Source organism: Pseudopodoces humilis, chromosome 26 (genome assembly GCF_049639895.1).
Source record: "Pseudopodoces humilis isolate 2021_Gansu_Grassland_sample_001 chromosome 26, ASM4963989v1, whole genome shotgun sequence".
NCBI lineage: Eukaryota > Metazoa > Chordata > Aves > Passeriformes > Paridae > Pseudopodoces > Pseudopodoces humilis.
Window position 1 is genome coordinate 2,570,542 of NC_142225.1, and position 17,303 is coordinate 2,587,844.

General features: G+C 46.9%; 2 protein-coding genes across 3 annotated transcripts in view; both read left to right on the plus strand.

Moving 5' to 3' along the window:
• Positions 1–161: 161 nt before the first annotated feature.
• On the plus strand, positions 162–3,687 carry BCAS2 (BCAS2 pre-mRNA processing factor). Its single transcript, XM_005530140.2, has 7 exons — positions 162–316; positions 403–495; positions 1,078–1,148; positions 1,242–1,403; positions 2,087–2,137; positions 2,664–2,744; positions 3,258–3,687. Exons 1-7 carry the CDS (start codon positions 224–226, stop codon positions 3,385–3,387), a joined length of 681 nt encoding a protein of 226 aa, XP_005530197.1. The 5' UTR covers positions 162–223; the 3' UTR covers positions 3,388–3,687.
• Positions 3,688–4,799: 1,112 nt separating this feature from the next.
• The window catches only part of TRIM33 (tripartite motif containing 33), a 39,271-nt gene continuing 26,767 nt past the window's right edge, over positions 4,800–17,303 (plus strand). For both annotated transcript variants that reach the window (XM_014258893.2, XM_088067071.1), the window contains exons 1-3: positions 4,800–5,229; positions 15,903–16,021; positions 16,290–16,437. In XM_014258893.2, coding sequence (XP_014114368.2) covers positions 4,800–5,229; positions 15,903–16,021; positions 16,290–16,437 — 697 coding nt within the window. The remainder of the gene's footprint in view (positions 5,230–15,902; positions 16,022–16,289; positions 16,438–17,303) is intronic.

Here is a 17,303-nt window from a genome sequence, read left to right on the forward strand (position 1 = left end):
GGGGGGAGCGGGGCCGGGAGGGGGCCGGGGGGGGCGGGACCGGGGTCGGAATCGCACCGGGAGCGGCGGAACCGGAGCAGGAGTCAAACCGGGAGGGGCGTGGCCTGGGCTGAGGGGAGGGGCTGGGGCAGGCAGAGGTGGGCGGGGTCTGAGCCCGAGCCGTGTGCGATCTGGCCGGGCGTGACGCGAGTGCGCACGCGCAGTGCGTGCGACCGCGGCCAAGATGTCGGGCCCGGGGCTGGTGGCTGGGGACGTGGTGGTGGATGCGCTGCCCTACTTCGACCAGGGCTACGAGGCCCCGGGCGTGCGGGAGGCGGTGCGTGCGGGGCCGGGGTGGCTGCGGAGAGGGGCTGGGGCTGGGGCGGCGGGCGGGCCGCTCGCCTGACGCCCCGTGTGCTTTAGGCCGCGGCGCTGGTGGAGGAGGAGACGCGGCGGTACCGGCCGACCAAGAACTACCTCAGCTACCTGCCCGCACACGACTACAGCGCCTTCGAGGTGAGCTGAGGCGGCCTAGCAGCTCCCAGAGCCCAGCCCAGCTCCTCCCCGTACCCCGAGCGGGCTCCGACGCCCCCGTAGCCCGCTTGTCCCTAGTCCGTAACCTGGCTGTGACATTCCCGGCCTGTCTCCGTCCTTCCCCGCACACCCGTCTGCTATGCCCGCCGCTGTACCCACAGAATCACCAGGTTGGAAGAGACCTTCAAGATCTTCGAGTCCAACCCATACCCCAATACCTCAACTAAACCATGGGACCGTATCCACTCTTTTTTAAAACGCATGCAGGGATGGTGACTCCACCACCTCCCCAGGCAGACCATTCCAGTATTTTATCACTCTTTCCGGGAAGAACTTTTCCCTAACGTCCAACCTAAATTTCCCTTGGCGCAGCTTAAGGCTGTGTCCTCTCGTTCTGTTAGTTGCTGCCTACCCTCCCCACCCCGCATCCCGCTGTGTCTCCGCCCGTGCCCCGGCTGTCCCTCCCCCGTTACCCGTTTGTGCCTTGTCCCCGTCCTCCTCAGACAAACCCCGCTTGTGTTGCACCCTGTTCCCCACCTGTCCCTCACCGCTGCCTTTCTGCAGACTGAGATCATGCGGAACGAGTTTGAGCGCCTGGCGGCCCGGCAGCCCTTGGAGCTACTCAGTATGAAGAGGTGAGTGGGGCTGGCCTGGGCAGTGCCTGGCCCAGGTGAGCTGTGCCCGGTGCCCAGGTGAGCTGTGCCCTAGGTGAGCTGTGCCCTTTACAGGTACGAGCTGCCCGCCCCCTCTTCTGGGCAGAAGAACGACATCACAGCGTGGCAGGAGTGTGTGAACAATTCCATGGCACAGCTGGAGCACCAGGCCGTGCGCATCGAGAACCTGGAGCTCATGTCCCAGCATGGCTGCAACGCCTGGAAGGTGTACAATGAGTAAGGCCTCAGATGCTCTGCTCAACACCAAATTCTCTGTTGAATTTCTGTGTATTTATTGTATGTAAATCCAGTGGGGAATCTTTAGAATGTAGCCTGGAATAGATTAACCTCTGTGAGAGAGCTGTGAGTGAAAGAGGAGGCTGATCTCAAAGCTGTCTCTGTGACCAAGGACAGCATGTGTTTTAACACATCTCAGTCTTGAATGTTGTTGGTTATTGTTGATGACAGTGGGTGTTAATTAAGACTAGTGATAGCCTGTGAAGGAATAACTCAGTGGTGGAAATGAGGATGAGTTACTACAGATCCTGGGTTTAGTCTGGAGTCATAATAAAGCTGCTGCAAAAGCCAAGAAAAGTTTGTAGAGGATGGCTGCAGGAAGCACTGGGGCTTATTCAGACAGAGAATGTTAATGTCCACTTTTGAGAAGGGTTAGCTGAGCCTTAGATAAAAGAGTAGGCCAAAGAAATGGCAAACGTAGCTCAGAGAGAAGGCAGAGGGTTCCTGAGCTCAGGAGAAGGGAAGCAGGTGAAGGATCTGCTGGCTGGGACAAGGTATTTGGGTTGCAGGGGCTTGTTGAATCCTTAACTCTGAGAAGTTAAATGTCAGATGAAATGATTTAGCTGATCAGGCTGATTTAGCACTTGTGTGTTTTTAATGCTTTGCTTGCATTTTGTCATCAGGCACCTGGTTCATATGATAGAACAAGCCCAGAAAGAGCTTCAGAAATTGAGGTGGGTCGTTCTTATTTATATTTTTGTACTGAAATTGGAAGTGAACCTTTCTCTCCCCCCAAGCTGTACAAAGGAAGATGTATGTGCTGGCTGCTGCCATGGTCACAGGGAAAAAGACCCAGTTAAAACAATAATTAAGAAATGTGACCTTGCCCTTCCCAAGCAGTTACACTCATCATGTCTGTTCTTTTCAAAATTCTGTGTTTGGTTTGTTCGAACTTCTGCTCTGGATTTGTGGAATCCTCCCTGAAATGTAGTAGTGCTTTCTTTTCACTGCTGATAATTTAATGTGCAGTTGTGTCTGTAGGGACATTGTCCCTGAAGCTGGGTTTGGCCCTTTATTTATCTCAGGGTTCTCTGTGAACCCTGTACTGGGATTTGTCCCTCTGGATGTTGTCATTACAGTCCTGGCTACACAAATGTTTTCTGGCAGTACTTCTAGGGATTGAGTGTACTTGGAAATTAGCAACAGGTACTGCAGATGCTAAAAAAAAGAGGAAATAAAAATACATCTTTTTCTCCCCAGGAAAAACATTCAAGACCTTAACTGGCAGAGGAAGAACATGCAGCTCACAGCTGGGGCTAAGCTGCGAGAGATGGAATCCACGTGAGTATTGGCATTCTCTATTAACCCCTTCACAGGTTTCTCTATTGTTTGAAATTTACTTGAAATTCTTCTTCCACTGGAAATTGAGTGATCCTTTGGTGCTGCTGTAGGATACTGTTGCTTTGCAGAAAGTGTTTTAAAGTATTTATAGTTTGGTTCCATATTATATTTATTGAGGTTGAGTGATCAACAGATAGGAACAGGATATATTTATTAGCTGCTTCAAATTTCCTAAATTGTCTTAAAACACTTCTTTATCTCAATATTGGCAGTTAGTGGATGAGTCTAGTCTTATATCTTGTGTGTTTTCAGGTTTAAGAGGGTTAAAAATTTCTCATTGTCACTTTGGTTGTTCGAATGACCATTGATGTCAACTGAGGATATCATGTGTTAAGAGAAATACTGCTTTATTTGGCATTTATACTTGCTTTGGAGCAATGGTTGTCTTTGATTTTAAACCAGAGGACTGTTAAATAACACATAAAGGCTCTTTTTATTTCTTTTCCCTTCCAGGTGGGTCTCTCTTGTCAGTAAAAATTATGAGATTGAACGAACTATAGTGCAGCTGGAAAATGAAATTTCACAAATCAAGCAGCAGCATGGGGAAGCAAACAAGGAGAATATCCAGCAAGACTTTCAGTGACTTAATCCTGACTTGTCTTAATGCAGCATGTGTTAAAAACTACAAACCAGACACTTAGGAGATGCTGTGTCTGTAGACACCTCTAGTTGCAGTTGCGTGAGGTGGTAAAAGGGTATTTCCATCATTTCTTTTCCTTGTTTTAAATTCAAGGAGGAGGTAGGGTGGACTCAAAACATCCTGTTTAAATGTATTACAGGCACCATTAAATGTACTGTGAATTGTTTCACTTTTTATATACTTAAAGCAGGAGCTTGTGTTGTTGTGTTTCCCCCTACGCCTTTAATAAATCCTGTTTTGCTATTTGTCTGGTTTCTGCTTCATGTCCAAAGCCCAGGAGCTGTGGAGGGGATGGCTGGGCCAGGTGGACCCCAGAATTCCCTGCAGGGGCAGTGTGGGGAAGCGGGACTTTGGGGTGGGGAAGTCTGCAGTTCCCACAGAGGGGGCTCTGCTGCCACCTCCTGCACTGTTCCTCATCCCAGGGCATTATTCCTGATCTTGCTCCTGCCCTGTTCCCTGTCCCCATGCACTGACTCCCATCCCCATGCACTGCTCTGTGCCCCAGTGCCCTTTTCCCTGTGCCAGTGGGCCATTTCCCATCTCGCTGCTCTGTTCACCATCCCACTGTGTTATTCCCAGTCCAGGTCTGCGATTTCCTCTCTTGGTGCCCTGTTTTCCATGCTGGTCCATCATCCCTATCCCAGTGCATTATTCCCCATCCTGGTGCCCTATTCCCCTTCCCCGTGGGTATTCCCTAACCCAATGGGTTGTTCCCTAGCCCGGTGCCCTATTCTGCCCCCACTGGTGCATTAGTCCCTATCCCTATGGGTTATTCCCCTTCCCGGGCCGTTATTCCCCAGCCCAATGGGTATTCCCCATCCCGATGGATTTCCCCCGTCTTCATGCCTTATTCCCCGGTGGGTTATTCCCCTTCCTGATGCGTTTTTCCCCTCCCCCATCGGTTATTTCCCAGGCTGTGTGAGTCATTTCCCGTTAGGAAGGGTTATTCCCCACCCCGGTGCGTTATTCCCCCTCCCGATGGGAATTCCCCAGCCTGGTGTGCTATTCCCTGTTTCCAGTGCGTTATTCCCCGGCTCGGTGCTCTGTTCTCGCTGCTCTATACCCGGTGCTCTCTTCTCCATCCCCATTCCCGTTCCCGGCGCGCGGTCCCGGGGGGCGTGGCCACGCCCCAACTGCTACCGTCCATTGACTGGGCGGCCGCCAGCACCGCCCAATAGACTCTTAGCGCTTGGCCCAGTGACCGCCCAGAGCCCCGCCTCCCTGTGACGTCACGGCCCGCCCTCCCGACCCTACCGTTGCCGCGGGAGCGCGCGCGCGCGCGCGGCGCCGGTCCCGCCCGGTGACGCGGTGACGCGGAGCGTGCGCGGAGCGGGGTCGGGTTCAAAGGAGGAAACATGGCGGAAAACAAAGGAGGCGGCGGCGGTGGGGACGCGGCTGCCGAGGCCGCGCCGGGCAGCGGCGGCGGCCCGGAGCCTCCCGCCGGCTCGCCGTCCACCGCCGTGCCGCCCGAGGAGCGCGAGAGCCCCGGGGCGGCGGCGGCGGCGGAGCGCGGCGGCGCCGAGGGCGGGGCCGAGGCGGCGGGAGGGGCCGGGGCGGCAGCGGGGCCCGGCCCCAGCCCGGTGCCGCCGCTGACACCCGCGGCGCCGGGGCCGTTCTCGCTGCTAGACACGTGTGCGGTGTGCGCGCAGAGCCTGCAGAGCCGGCGGGAGGCCGAGCCCAAGCTGCTGCCCTGCCTTCACTCCTTCTGCCGCCGCTGCCTGCCCGAGCCCGAGCGCCAGCTCAGCGTGCCCGTGCCCGGCGGCGCCAACGGCGACGTGCAGCAAGGTGAGCGCGGCGAGCGCGGGGCTCTCTGGTACGTCCCGCCGGGAGCGGCCCGCCTGCCCCGCAGCGCGGGGCTCGCCCGGGCCCGCCCGGCCTCTCTCGGGAGCGCGCGGCCGTTGCGGGCCCGAGCCGCGGTGCTGCGGGAGGGCACGGGCAGCCGGGGCCGGGGCAGTTGTTGGGATGAGGAGTGCGGACGGAGTCCTGAGGGTGTCTGTCGCAGGAAGGAGGGACGCGGACCTGGTGGAGCGGGCGCCGAGTTGGTCAGAGGGATGGAGCAACTGTGCTGTGAGGAAGGCTGAGGGGACTGGGATTGTTCAGCCTGGAGAAGCTCTAGGGAGACCCTAAAGCCGCTTCCGGTGTCTAAAGACAGTCTGTAATAAAAACGGGGACGGACTTTTTAGCAGCACCTGTTGCGATAGGACTGGGGATAATGGTTTTAAACTGGAGCTAGATCGGTTTAGATTAAGTATAAACAAAAAATGTTTACCGTGAGGGTGTTAAAACACCGGAACAAGTTGCTCAGGGAGGTAGTGGAAACATTCAGTGTTAGGCTGGACCAGGCTCTGAGCATCTAAGCCGTCTAAGATGTCCCTGCTCGTGGCAGGTGGGTTGGACTAATGACCTTTAAAGGCTCTTTCTAACCCCAAATATTCTGTCATTCTCTCCTGTCTGTTTTGTTTCGGCTTTCAGGGGTGGCACAGCGAAGGCGAGTCAGGAAGGGGGTGGGCAGCTCGGTTCTACAGCGCTGGGGTAAAACGTGTCTAATTAAATTCAGATGTTCTGTTGTTGCAGTATTGCCTGCCCAGGTGGGAACGCTGTGTGCACTGCACCTGCTTTCCTGTGCGCTGAGATAAAGCCTTGCAGTACTGTTTGTCACCTGTGCCCCAGGGCTCTGCCTGGACAGAACTTGTGCTAGGGAACAGGAGTACGCTGCTCCTTCCATGTGTTCTTATCAGAATCACAGCTTGGGGTTAATTTTTCATTTCTAATATGTGTTCAGGGATGGAATTGAAAAGCTTCTGGAGCTTTAGATGGGATGACTCGTGTGCTGTGGTGTACAGACCAAAGTAGGGCCCTGCTAAGTGGTTTTGCAGGTCCTAAATGGGCACTATAGTCAGGGAGACCTTGTTTGGTGACACCTTTGCACTCAAACCTTCCCTGTGTTCCCCAGTGAAGGAATTAACCTGGCATGGTAGAGATTTTTTCATCCCGACTGTTCAGAAGTTCATCTGAGATGTGCTTTTAGAAAGTTCATCGGTTTTAAGAAGATGATGTATTAAATACAGTTTGACAATGCACTCAGTAAAGCACTCAGATGGTCTTGTGATCCGTGCTTTTAAATTCCAGGTTCTACATTTTGTGTAATATCATGGAGTGTCAGAGTGGTTTGGTTTGGAGGGTACTTTAAAGCTCATCCAGTGCCACCCCTGCCCTGGACAGGGACACCTTCCACTGTCCCAGGTTGCTCCAAGCCCCATCCAACCTGGCCTTGGGCACTTCCAGGGATCCAGAGGCAGCCACAGCTGCTCTGGCACCTGTGCCGGGGCCTCCCACCCTCACAGGGCAGTGATACACCAGTGACATACACAGAACCCAGGAAGCAGGGTTTATTTTATTAGAAATTAGCAGGATTATCTGAGTCCTGCTGTGTCTGTAGGATACAGGTATGAGAACCACTGTGTACAAGCTGGAATATCACTTCCTGTTGTACACGTTTTAAGAATGCTTGTTGGTGTGCTTTGATGTAGGGTTCATGTTTGGACTGTTGCAGTAAAAAAGTTTTAGATGGAGTGAGCAAGGTACAGGGGACTGGAGCATCTTTCTTGTGAGGAGAGACTGTGGGGCTGGGCCTGGTTTGTCTGGAGAAGAGAAGACTGAGAGGGGATCCCATCAATCCGTATGAATATATCCAGGGTGAGTCAGAGGATGGTGTGAGACTATTCAGTGGTGCCCAGGGCAGGACAAGGAGCAATGGCCATAAATTATAACACAAGAAGTTCCACCTGAATGAGAAGGAAGTTTTTTCTGTGGAGGGTGGCAGCTGCCCAGGGAGAGGGTGGAGTCTCCCTCTCTGGACACATTCCAAACCCACCTGGACACATTCCTGTGTCACCTGCTCCAGTTGACCCTGCCTCAGCAGGGGTTGGACTGGAGGTGCCTTCCAACCCTAGCTGTTGCGGGAGTGTCCTGCAGGGCTGTGTGATCCAGCTGTGGATCCAGCTGTGGATCCAGCTGTGGTGGCACCTCAGCCTGCACGAGGACAGGAACTGGCAGCAGCTCAGCTGAGGATGGGCCATGAAGAAGCATTTTTGTGGGCAGCTCTCTGCACCTTGAGAGTAGAATCAGCTGTGTGGCACAGGAGATGGTAACCAGTAAATCAGATAGAAAATGGACATTCTGAGCCTCCTGAGGAGCAGCGCAGTGCCTAGTGACGCAGGTTCCTTCCCTGTTTTGGTAGTCACAAAGTGTGAAGTGTTACTTCCACTTCTCCTGATTTTCAAGTCTCCTTCATGATGAGCAGGTGCTTTTTCATGAAGGAAGAATTAAACAGAAGTGGTACCTGTAGCTGTACCTGAGGTGGGTTGCACTTTATTACAGTTTTACACTTCTGGGTGGTGTGCCTGCTATCTTTCAGCATCTCTTCACACAGACCAGAGAAGTACAAGTGATATTTTCCTTGTTGCTTTCTTAGTTTCAGAGTTTGCTCAGTGAGAACTGTCAGGACTTAAAACAGTATATACATGTATTTATTGGGTAAAAACTGTGGAAATGGAATGTGAGCTTGGTGCTTGCAGAGCAGTTCTTTGAGTGACAGCTCCTTTCCTGGAGAGAGCAGTAAGGATGCTGGAGACAATGGTGTTGGGTCTGGATCAGCATCTCTGCTCCTGCCAGGCTCCCACTCCCTTCAGAACCACTCCTAAAGAAAACAGAAGAATCGTCGCAATTCCTAAAAGTTAGAGAACCCCTGACTAAAGCTTAAAAGAATGATCTGAAGTTGTGGTTTGCTGTATGAAAAACAAGTACTTGGTAGGTTCATACTTGTTTTGTTGGTGAAAGATGTTTATTTTGCTGTTGGTTACATTTATGCGAGGAAAAAAATAGAAGATTCTTGTTTTATATATTTAACATGAAACAAATTAGTAATAAATAAATAAACAAATTAAACATTTGTTTAACATGAAAAGTAGCATCTCATATTCAGTTTAATGTCTTAATTGGTTATGGGAATGTGCATTTTATTTGGTGGATAGATGATTTCGTAGTGGTGTTTCAGCTGTCCAGCTCCTCTTTTCAGATTGAATAGGTTACAAGAAAATGCCTCCATTTGTATCACAGTATTCTGAAAAAAAACCCCAGCTGATTTCTAAGTTAGAGATTTTAGACTGTAACAGATTCTGTAAAACAACTTTTTCTGCACCCACAGCTGCTCCTGCTCCTGGAGGAGAGGTTTTTTTGTGGTTTCACTGCCTGGATGAGATATTTACAATCTGTCTTAAGAAGATTATCTCAATAGAGAGAGTGTGGGGCTCTCCCAGCTCCTTGGGAATGTCATAATTACGATTAGGCTGAAAAACGAGCTGAAAAACTTCCACAGTTGGCTGTGTGTGTAAACTGAGGAACAACACATTTAGTACCCAGAGCTGTGATATTTGGTATCATAAATAGGTTTGATATGCTGAATTCAGCTCCTGTACCCAGTGTTGTATTAATCACACTTAAAGTTTCCGGTTTTTTAATTTGCTGTGGAAGGAGGACATAAAAGGTGTGATGTGTGTGAGGATGTGACATGTCCCTTACATGTTACGTGAGTTTGGTGGTAGTTACTGTATTTTCAGTCTAGAAGAATTAAAATTCTTGCATCAAATAAGGCTGTTTAAGGTGTGTAAATGCAGCATCTTAAGTTTTATCAAACTGGATGTGAGTAAACATCACCTGGACTCACTTGATTCTTTACTTTTCTCCTGTGTTAATAAGTGAGGCTCATGAATATATGTTGGAGCCCAGCATGAGTCCTAGAAAATGTTCAATTCATATTCTGGACTTATTAAAAATCTTACTTAAAAAAACCTTAAATTTCAGTCTAAATTAATAGTGTATTGTAAAATATTTCCGTCTGAGAACATTAAGACACATGTTATTTTTATAAGAATATCTGTGGCAGCTGTAGATTTTTTTTCTTACTAAATATAATGTATTGTCAGTTCAGTGTGTGATAATTGCAATATAATCAAGGATTGTTCAATAAACAAAAAGCTGAGTTAAGAGTGGACCTTGAAAACAGTTAATTATTTTTAATGTATTTTTATTCTGACAGCTTTCAATCTGATAGCGTTGCTCCCTTGACCTGTGAGGGTTTGTTTCAAGGTCTAATCACTGAAATTAGAGCAGGTGTTTGATGTATGGCTGTGCAGAAATATGCTTGGACCCTTGCAGCGCTGAGAGAAATAAATATTATGCACAGGGAATAACTACTATTGAGTTCTCACCCAATAAATGGTACCTGGCAGAGATTCATTCCTGAGAGGGCTGATTCCCTGCCAAGCTTGAACCCAGAACGGAAGCTGGAGTTACTGGATTGCATAAGTGCTTGCAAATATTTCCTGAACTGGGAAGCTTCCTTGTCATTTTAACAGTGTAAACATCTGACAGGACTTTAATTATCTTACAGTCACTCAGTACTTCCGGGGGAAATCAGGCTGGTACTGCCACCCAACCCAAGCCTGTTGTGGAGCCAGATGTCTCCAGTGATGCTGCTTGCTCGACAGAAATTGGGTTTTGGGAGGTTGATTGTCAGGGGATGATGTGATAGGGTTTTAGGCTTGTGCTCACTGATGTCTCCCATGTATCAGCAGAATTTGAAGCCATTCCTTGGCACAAATGTGGTTGGAGTGGTGCATCAGGTGGGGTGGCAGGGCCAGGTGTGTCCAGCCCCATCCCTGGCCCAGAGCCGGTCTGGTGAGAGGTGACAGGAGCTTCCTCAGAGCCTGGTCCAGGTGTTTGCTGGCTGTGGGATGAGCAGTGTTGGCCCACGCTCCTTGGGCCATGGGGATAGCAATTCCTTTATGCCTTTATTGCTTTAATCCTTTACTCCTGCTTGCCCTGTCCATGGTTTTGCTGTCCTGCCCTTGGCTCACACCGCTGCGTTTGCCCCACTTTGGGAGTCTGTCCTGTACTGGGAACCCTGTGCTGGCCCAGTGGGTCTCCTGGAGTGCTGAGGAGGAAGAGGGATGGCTATCCTTGTCCTGCTGGTGTAGCCTGGACACACTGCCCTCTCGTGAAAGACGTGCTGTTGGCTCCTGTTCAACTCGGTGTCCATAACACACTTTAAACATTTATATTAGGGAATTAAGTGGGGTCAAAGTTACTTTATCCTCGTGTTTTCATGGTTTCAGTACTCAGAATGTTACAAAACAACTAAAAAATTGATAAAGATTTTTGTGCTACAGATCAGGGCTGCTCTTAAAGGAGCTGGATCGTAGGAAAATAGGAATTTTAGTATGTAAGTAGAGGTGTTTAGGAGCACAAGTGTTTGAGGTCAATGTTTGATTAATCTTTGAATTTATAAAGTTGAACTACAGTGTCATGATGGAGAGGATCTGTTGGGTGCTGCTGAGGTGCAAAGTGATTTTTTGATCTCACACATCATGTGCATGCTCTGCTCTCCCTTGTTTGTGTCCGTGAGCTCATCAGATCATGCTATCATCATTCAGATCAATAACTCTCTTAATTATTCCATTATTACTTTTTGTTTTGTGTGAGATTTCAGTGAGATTGGGTTGGGCTGTTATGTGTTTATTTTAAGCTGATTAAAGTCAGCTTAGACTTGAAGCCAGCAAGTGAATGTGGAGCCCTCAGTGTGGTGCTTCTTATAAAAGTTCCTTATTTTGCTTTAGCTCCTTTGGTGGTTTTAGGCAGTAGATAAGTTTCCATGGCTTCTTTTGTGTTCCCCTTTCCTTTCACCCCACATCCCCCTTGTCTCCCAGGGCTGGAGGCTCCCAGGAGGCTTCTGCAGTGTTGGTAAACAAAACCTAAAAATACAGATTAGAGGATGGTTGTAGGTGGGTTTGGTGGGGGAACAGGTTCATTCTTACTGGCTCAGGAAGCCTTGTTGTTGTAGAGCTGGTTTCTGAAACATCTGAGGGAATTCCAGAAGGAAATGCCCAGAAGGGTGGGTAGGGAGCAAAGAAGATGCAGAAAATTCCAGGTTTTTTTCTTGTGCAAAAGCAATGGGTATGAGTTGAACACACTGATTCCTGAATATGAAGCTGAAGTGGGGACAGTAGCCAAAGAGTTGGCATGAGCTTTCACTGGAGTGTCTCTGCTTTGATCCTACAAGACTGTAAATACAGAGAAATCCACCTTTTCCCTTCCTTTGCTGTAGCTCTCAAGCATCCTTGAAATTTGGCAGTATTTTAGTATCCTTGGAATTGATATGTCAGCCTGGAGAAAGCAATTCTAAGCAGATTTTTAATATTTGTTTTATTGAAACTAGTTCAAAATGAAACCTGTTGAAAAAATTACCTGTTTTGAGATGCATTCAGAGGAACTTCACTGGGAAGTGTTAAACTTAAATATATGAGTTTAAATATATAAGAGTTCTGAGTTACAATTAAGAAAAATACTTGTGTTGCATGTTTAGGTGTGAATTGGGAGCGGCAGATTAAAAAGCATCTTCCTCTTGAAATCTGGAGGTTTTTGCAGTGTTCCATAGTGATTTGCTGCTGGATTGTGATGCAGGGTTTTTAGCAGCCTTTCTGTTTTTAGGAAAACAAAATCAACTTTCCTCCTCAGTTTACTTTGGTTTTGTGCTTTCTGCCATGCTTTGATGTCTGGTGTAGTTCAGTGTGCTTTATCTACACCATAAGCACTTAAAAAGATTACAGAGATGCTGCTCTCATTAGTGTTCTTACTGTCTTTGGCAAATCAGGAGGTCTGATGTGCAGTGTAAGATGTGCTGCAGTTGTATAACTGTCAGGGAAATCTGTGTGCTGGCATTTCCCTGCTCGGCCAGGACCTTCTGGTCTGCTGGTGAGAGCAGGTCCTGGCCTCAGCAGGAGCTGCCAGCAGAGCTGGAGCCTCCAGGAAGGTTCTTGTTGTGTCCTTGGTTTCACTGTCACGGTGATCTGGGCTCCCACTGGGGCAGGAGCAGTCCTTCCCAGGACACGGATCATTCTTGGGATGTGCCAGATTCCCATTTCCATGGTGTGGGCTCTGTCCCAGCTCCCATCAGTGTGCTGGGGAGACCTGCTCCCAGGGGTAGGTTCCTGTAGTTCTTAAGGATCCATCCCTGACCGCACTCCTGTGTTTCTGTCGGTGCTTTGTGTTGGTCCTCAGCTGCAGAAAGTCTCTGTCTGTCTCAGGAGACTCCATGGGAGTGTGGCACAAGGAATCTGGGAGCCTCATTCCTCCCTGAATTGTGAGCTGCGGGCTCTGGCAGGGAGGAACGGCTCAGGTGAGAAGATGAAACCCCTCTCCCTTTGAGCAGGGTTGGCAGTGCGAGGCAGGCTTTTCCTGCCTGCTGGACTGGAGACTCGTAGTCCAAATTTCCAGATAGGAAACTATTTCTGCTTCTCCCTTCAGTCAGCTTTAGGCAGGATGAAAGGAAAAACAAAACTCCATTTGGGCTGAGCGTTGTGTGTTGCAACAGATGGGGGACAAGGAATTGTGTATGATTGGAAATTTTTGCTGTTCTGCAGAAGCGTGGGAGCAAAAGCAGAATCTGATCCAAACTTCATCATTAATTTGGAATAGGACATAAGGGAAGGGGAAATGCAGTGCAGAGGACTGTGTTTTTAGAGTGCTGTGGAAGAGGAGTAATGAGTGTTTGTGCTCATGGTTGTTACAGGTCTTACACACTTGAGGTGTGTAGAAACAAGTGGGAAAATGGGCAGTGTGGATCCTTTAATGTACAATTAAAGAAGCTTGGAAGCCCACTCCTGTTATCTGCAGCTCTTATAAAATAGTTCATCGTTTCCTCTGGCCTTTCAAGTCTAAAAGATGATTCTGAATTTCTTCATGGAAGTATTGATATCCGCAGAAGCATCTGTGGGTGGCTGAAGTTTGTAGGGTGCTGAATTGTTCTTTTTTTAGGACCTGAAGCATAACTGTGTTCCTGCAGTTAATACTGAGGGCAGGATTTTGGTGACAGCATTCTGGAAGGCACAAAGGAACCGCTGCACAAAGTCTTTCGGACCCTCAGTGCAGGGTTTCACGTGGTGTGGTCAGAACTTCTTGAGAGAAACTTCCCTTTTCTCCTCTTTTTGCTTCAGTGCTGCTCTTGTCTGGAGCAATGATTTACAGCTCAAAAATAATATGAAGCCATCTCTGAGGACACAGGAAACCTTGATGGTAATAATTGGGCTTGAGGGAGATCATAAACCAGTCTGACCTTCATAATTTGTATGAATGTGTCTAATTCTAGTTCAGCTGTGATTTGCAAAATAGGTTTGATCTTTAAACAGTAATTTTGACTATGTGCTAATGCTTTTGGGAAAGCAGAGTTACAGTGGGAATATTTGTACCAGGGCTAATGTGTTTGATTTGTTTGATGCAAAAAAACAACATAGTAAGTTCTGCTGGAGTGTAAATGGGATGATACTTTTATATTTACTTTTATTTTCTTATATAAGTTTTTTAAATATTGAAACTGACAGTGAAAACTTGTTTTTCTCAGAGATTAGTTTGTGATAAAATACAGTCTCACTAAGGTTTTGCTATAAACTTTGTTAGCTCACAAACCATCTCAAGTTTTGACAGCTAAGAATTTCTTTTTTCTATGTAAATGCTGTTTCAGTGTGTTTTTCTCTACTTTTCTCTCTTGCCTCACAAAATTAGCCACATCTGTATATTTTCAGTACATTCAGTTTCTAGTACAAATAGTGCTGCAGCAATTTATTTTTTATTAGATTAAAAGACCAGGATATTAGATGTTTAGTGGCTCATATATTATTGGAAAGCTACTGCTGCGAATAAATGTGTTGAGATATGGAAAAGGTGTGTAATGTGCTAAATGAGAATTACAAGGCCTTGTCTTTGGGTTTTGATCTCTTGAGGTGTGTGCAGGTTTTATTTGAATGGAAGTGCAAAAATCGGGTTTTGGACTGTGAGAGCAGGACCTGCCCATCCCCTGTGTCCTCTGACAGGGGCAGTGGACAAGGTGGAATTACCCCTGGCCATAATCCAGCCTCTGGGCTCTCACTTGGATCAAAAAGCTTGTTTTTATTGAAGCTTTCATTGGTTACTTTAAAACCAACACAAAAGTTGCCTTGCAGGAAGGTGTTTTCATCTATAGGATTTGACTTGCTGTTGTCTAGAGATTACAAACCTTGAGCTTCTCCTGAAATATTTTGTGTGTTGTACCCAAGGTAGGACTAAAAATTGAGTTTAGGTTAGGTTTGGTTTGGATGTAGTAGCTTTAATGGTAAATATCTGAAATTTTTGTTCTGTGAGTATATACACTTCAGCTGGTATTCCCTAAAGAATTTTGTCTCTCAATTGTAAGAAAACCTCAAAGTTCAGCATATGAAGAAGGTTTCACTGTGTGTGAAAGCTCTTGTACGTGTAGCTGTTGCAGTACTGGTTATTTTTCATATCCTGCTCTTGAGATCTGTTTGATTTGGTGAGACAGGGAATTTTTAGTTGGATTATTGTTGCTTTGCAGTGAATCTCCTGTGTTCTGAAGCCATCATTAATTTTAGCACTTGAAAAAATTAATACTACTCCACTACTAATGTAATTAATCTCCCTGAAATAAGGCCTGCTGTCCTAATTGAATATCCACAAAGGAGCTTAGCATCATTTAATTACACTCCTCAAAGTTGTTTTAGTGTATAAAAATACCCAATGACTTGGAAAGCTTCTTGAAGATTATGTTCTCAATAAATTGTATAGGAATTTGATTTAAGATCAAATGACACTTCTTTGAAGTGCGAGCCACTACCTAAGTTATAAATAGCTTTTCAAACCTTTACGGGGGTTGTTCATAGGCATCTTTAAATGTCAATTTTGTTCATGTAGTAACTTCTTTGCAGCTCTGCTGAGGATTTAAAACTAATTTAGTGATTAAAAAGGATAACAAAACAGGATGCTGGTATTGTATTGTTTCATCTGATCTCATGGAAATAGATTATATTAGAAATCTTCCTGGCCTGCCTGGGAGAGCACTGAGACATGGTACTGCCATGGTGTTTTCAGGAACATCACTAAAGTCACCCCAGCTACCTGGGCACAGCCTCTTAATGCTTGTCTTGAGACAGGCTGGACCACAGACTGTTCTAAAAAATAATTAAAAAACCAAATGTCTTGAGTTTCGTAATCTAAAATGAACAGAAGAAAAAATTAAATATTCGCTTGGGGAGAACAAATTACTTGGCTAAAAAATAGGATTTTTTGGGAAGAAATAAGTAGGAAAAAAAGTATGATGTAGAAATTATCCCACCTAGGTGGGGGATCCTTTTCTGTAGAGATTTTTGGGGGTTTTTTGGGATTAGTTGAGGGAGTATATTTTTGGGTGAAACCTGTTCTACAGCTGCAATGGCTGGCTTTTAATGACAGTGTCAACTGTGGAATCCTTTACCCAGGTGAAACGAGGAGTGTGCTTTGTGTTCTGTGCTCCTGGGCACATTGATTTGTGAGTTTTGTTGCCCTGAAGGTCTGTGGGCTGCTGTGTTTTGCAGTGGGGGTGATCCGGTGCCCAATCTGCCGCCAGGAGTGCCGGCAGATTGACCTGGTGGACAACTACTTTGTGAAGGACACCTCAGAGAGCCCCAGCAGCTCCGACGAGAAGTCAGAACAGGTAGGGACCTCCCTGCCTGCCCAGCCTCTGATTTCTGGGGCTGTCAGTGCTCCCCAGTACAATTCTGGTGCCTTTTCCCCAACCCTCCTCTGATTTCTGGGACATCAGTGCTCCCCAGAACATTCTGGTGCCCTTTCCCCTGCCCTGCTCTGCTCTCTGGTCCTGTCAGTGCTCCCCAGAACAATCCTGGTGCTGTTTCCCCAGCCCTTTCTGCTCTCTGGGGCTGTCAGTGTTCCCCAGGACCATTCTGGTGGCTTTTCACCTGCAGGTGTGTACCAGCTGCGAGGACAACGCCAGTGCCGTGGGTTTCTGTGTGGAATGTGGGGAATGGCTGTGTAAGACCTGCATAGAAGCTCACCAGCGAGTAAAGTTTACTAAAGATCACATGATCAGGAAAAAAGAGGATGTGTCATCAGGTGAGTGTTGGGTGTCACTTTGTCCTGCATGTTCCAAGAGCCTTTTCTCATTATATGTTAAAAGAGAGGGGGAGGATGATAGAGTTAACAACCAACTCTGTCTTTCCCCCAGGATTTGGGAAAAACACAGTAAAAAGTTACCAGTTCAAAATTAGTAGCCATAATAATAGAAGAACGGAATTTATGACAGTTATAGATATATATATATATGTATTTAGTGATACTTTGTTTAGTTTGATGTCCAATGCCTTTGGAAAGTATTTAGATTCATTTTTAATTATCTTTCTGTTTAGTAGAACAAGTAACTAAATGGAGGGGTTGGAATCTGGAGAGCAGTGGCATATTGATAGTCTTATCCATTGTCCAAGAAAATGACACATTTTGCTGCATTTTGTTATAAGAAGCAATTTCTGTTCTCCCTGTAGAAATGTATATATAAATTTATAGTTGCCATCAATATATGGTGTTACTTTGTATTGATATTGTTGAGAAAATGTAGAATTTTAATCCATTTTAGGTTTAATCTCTCAGTGAGCAAAATTTAATACATGAAGTGTGTGTGTAGGGTTTGTTTAGGTGTGCAGCCTTATTAGAAGTAAACTCTTAAACTGTTGTTTGATCATATAACATTTGTAGCCTATTGAGGTAATGTGGAAAATCATCTCAGAACAGGTCCAGGCTATCTGGGTTTTCTCATGTATAGCCTGTTGAGGTAATGTGGGAAATGTTCTCCAAAAAAGGTCCAGGGTATCTGATTTTAGCTTAGAAAATTCTGCTTGTAAATGGGTTAAAAGTTCTTATTTGAAGACTTGTAGGTTCTCCACAGTCTGTGTCTGAAGAATGATCATACTGAGGAAGAGAAATCT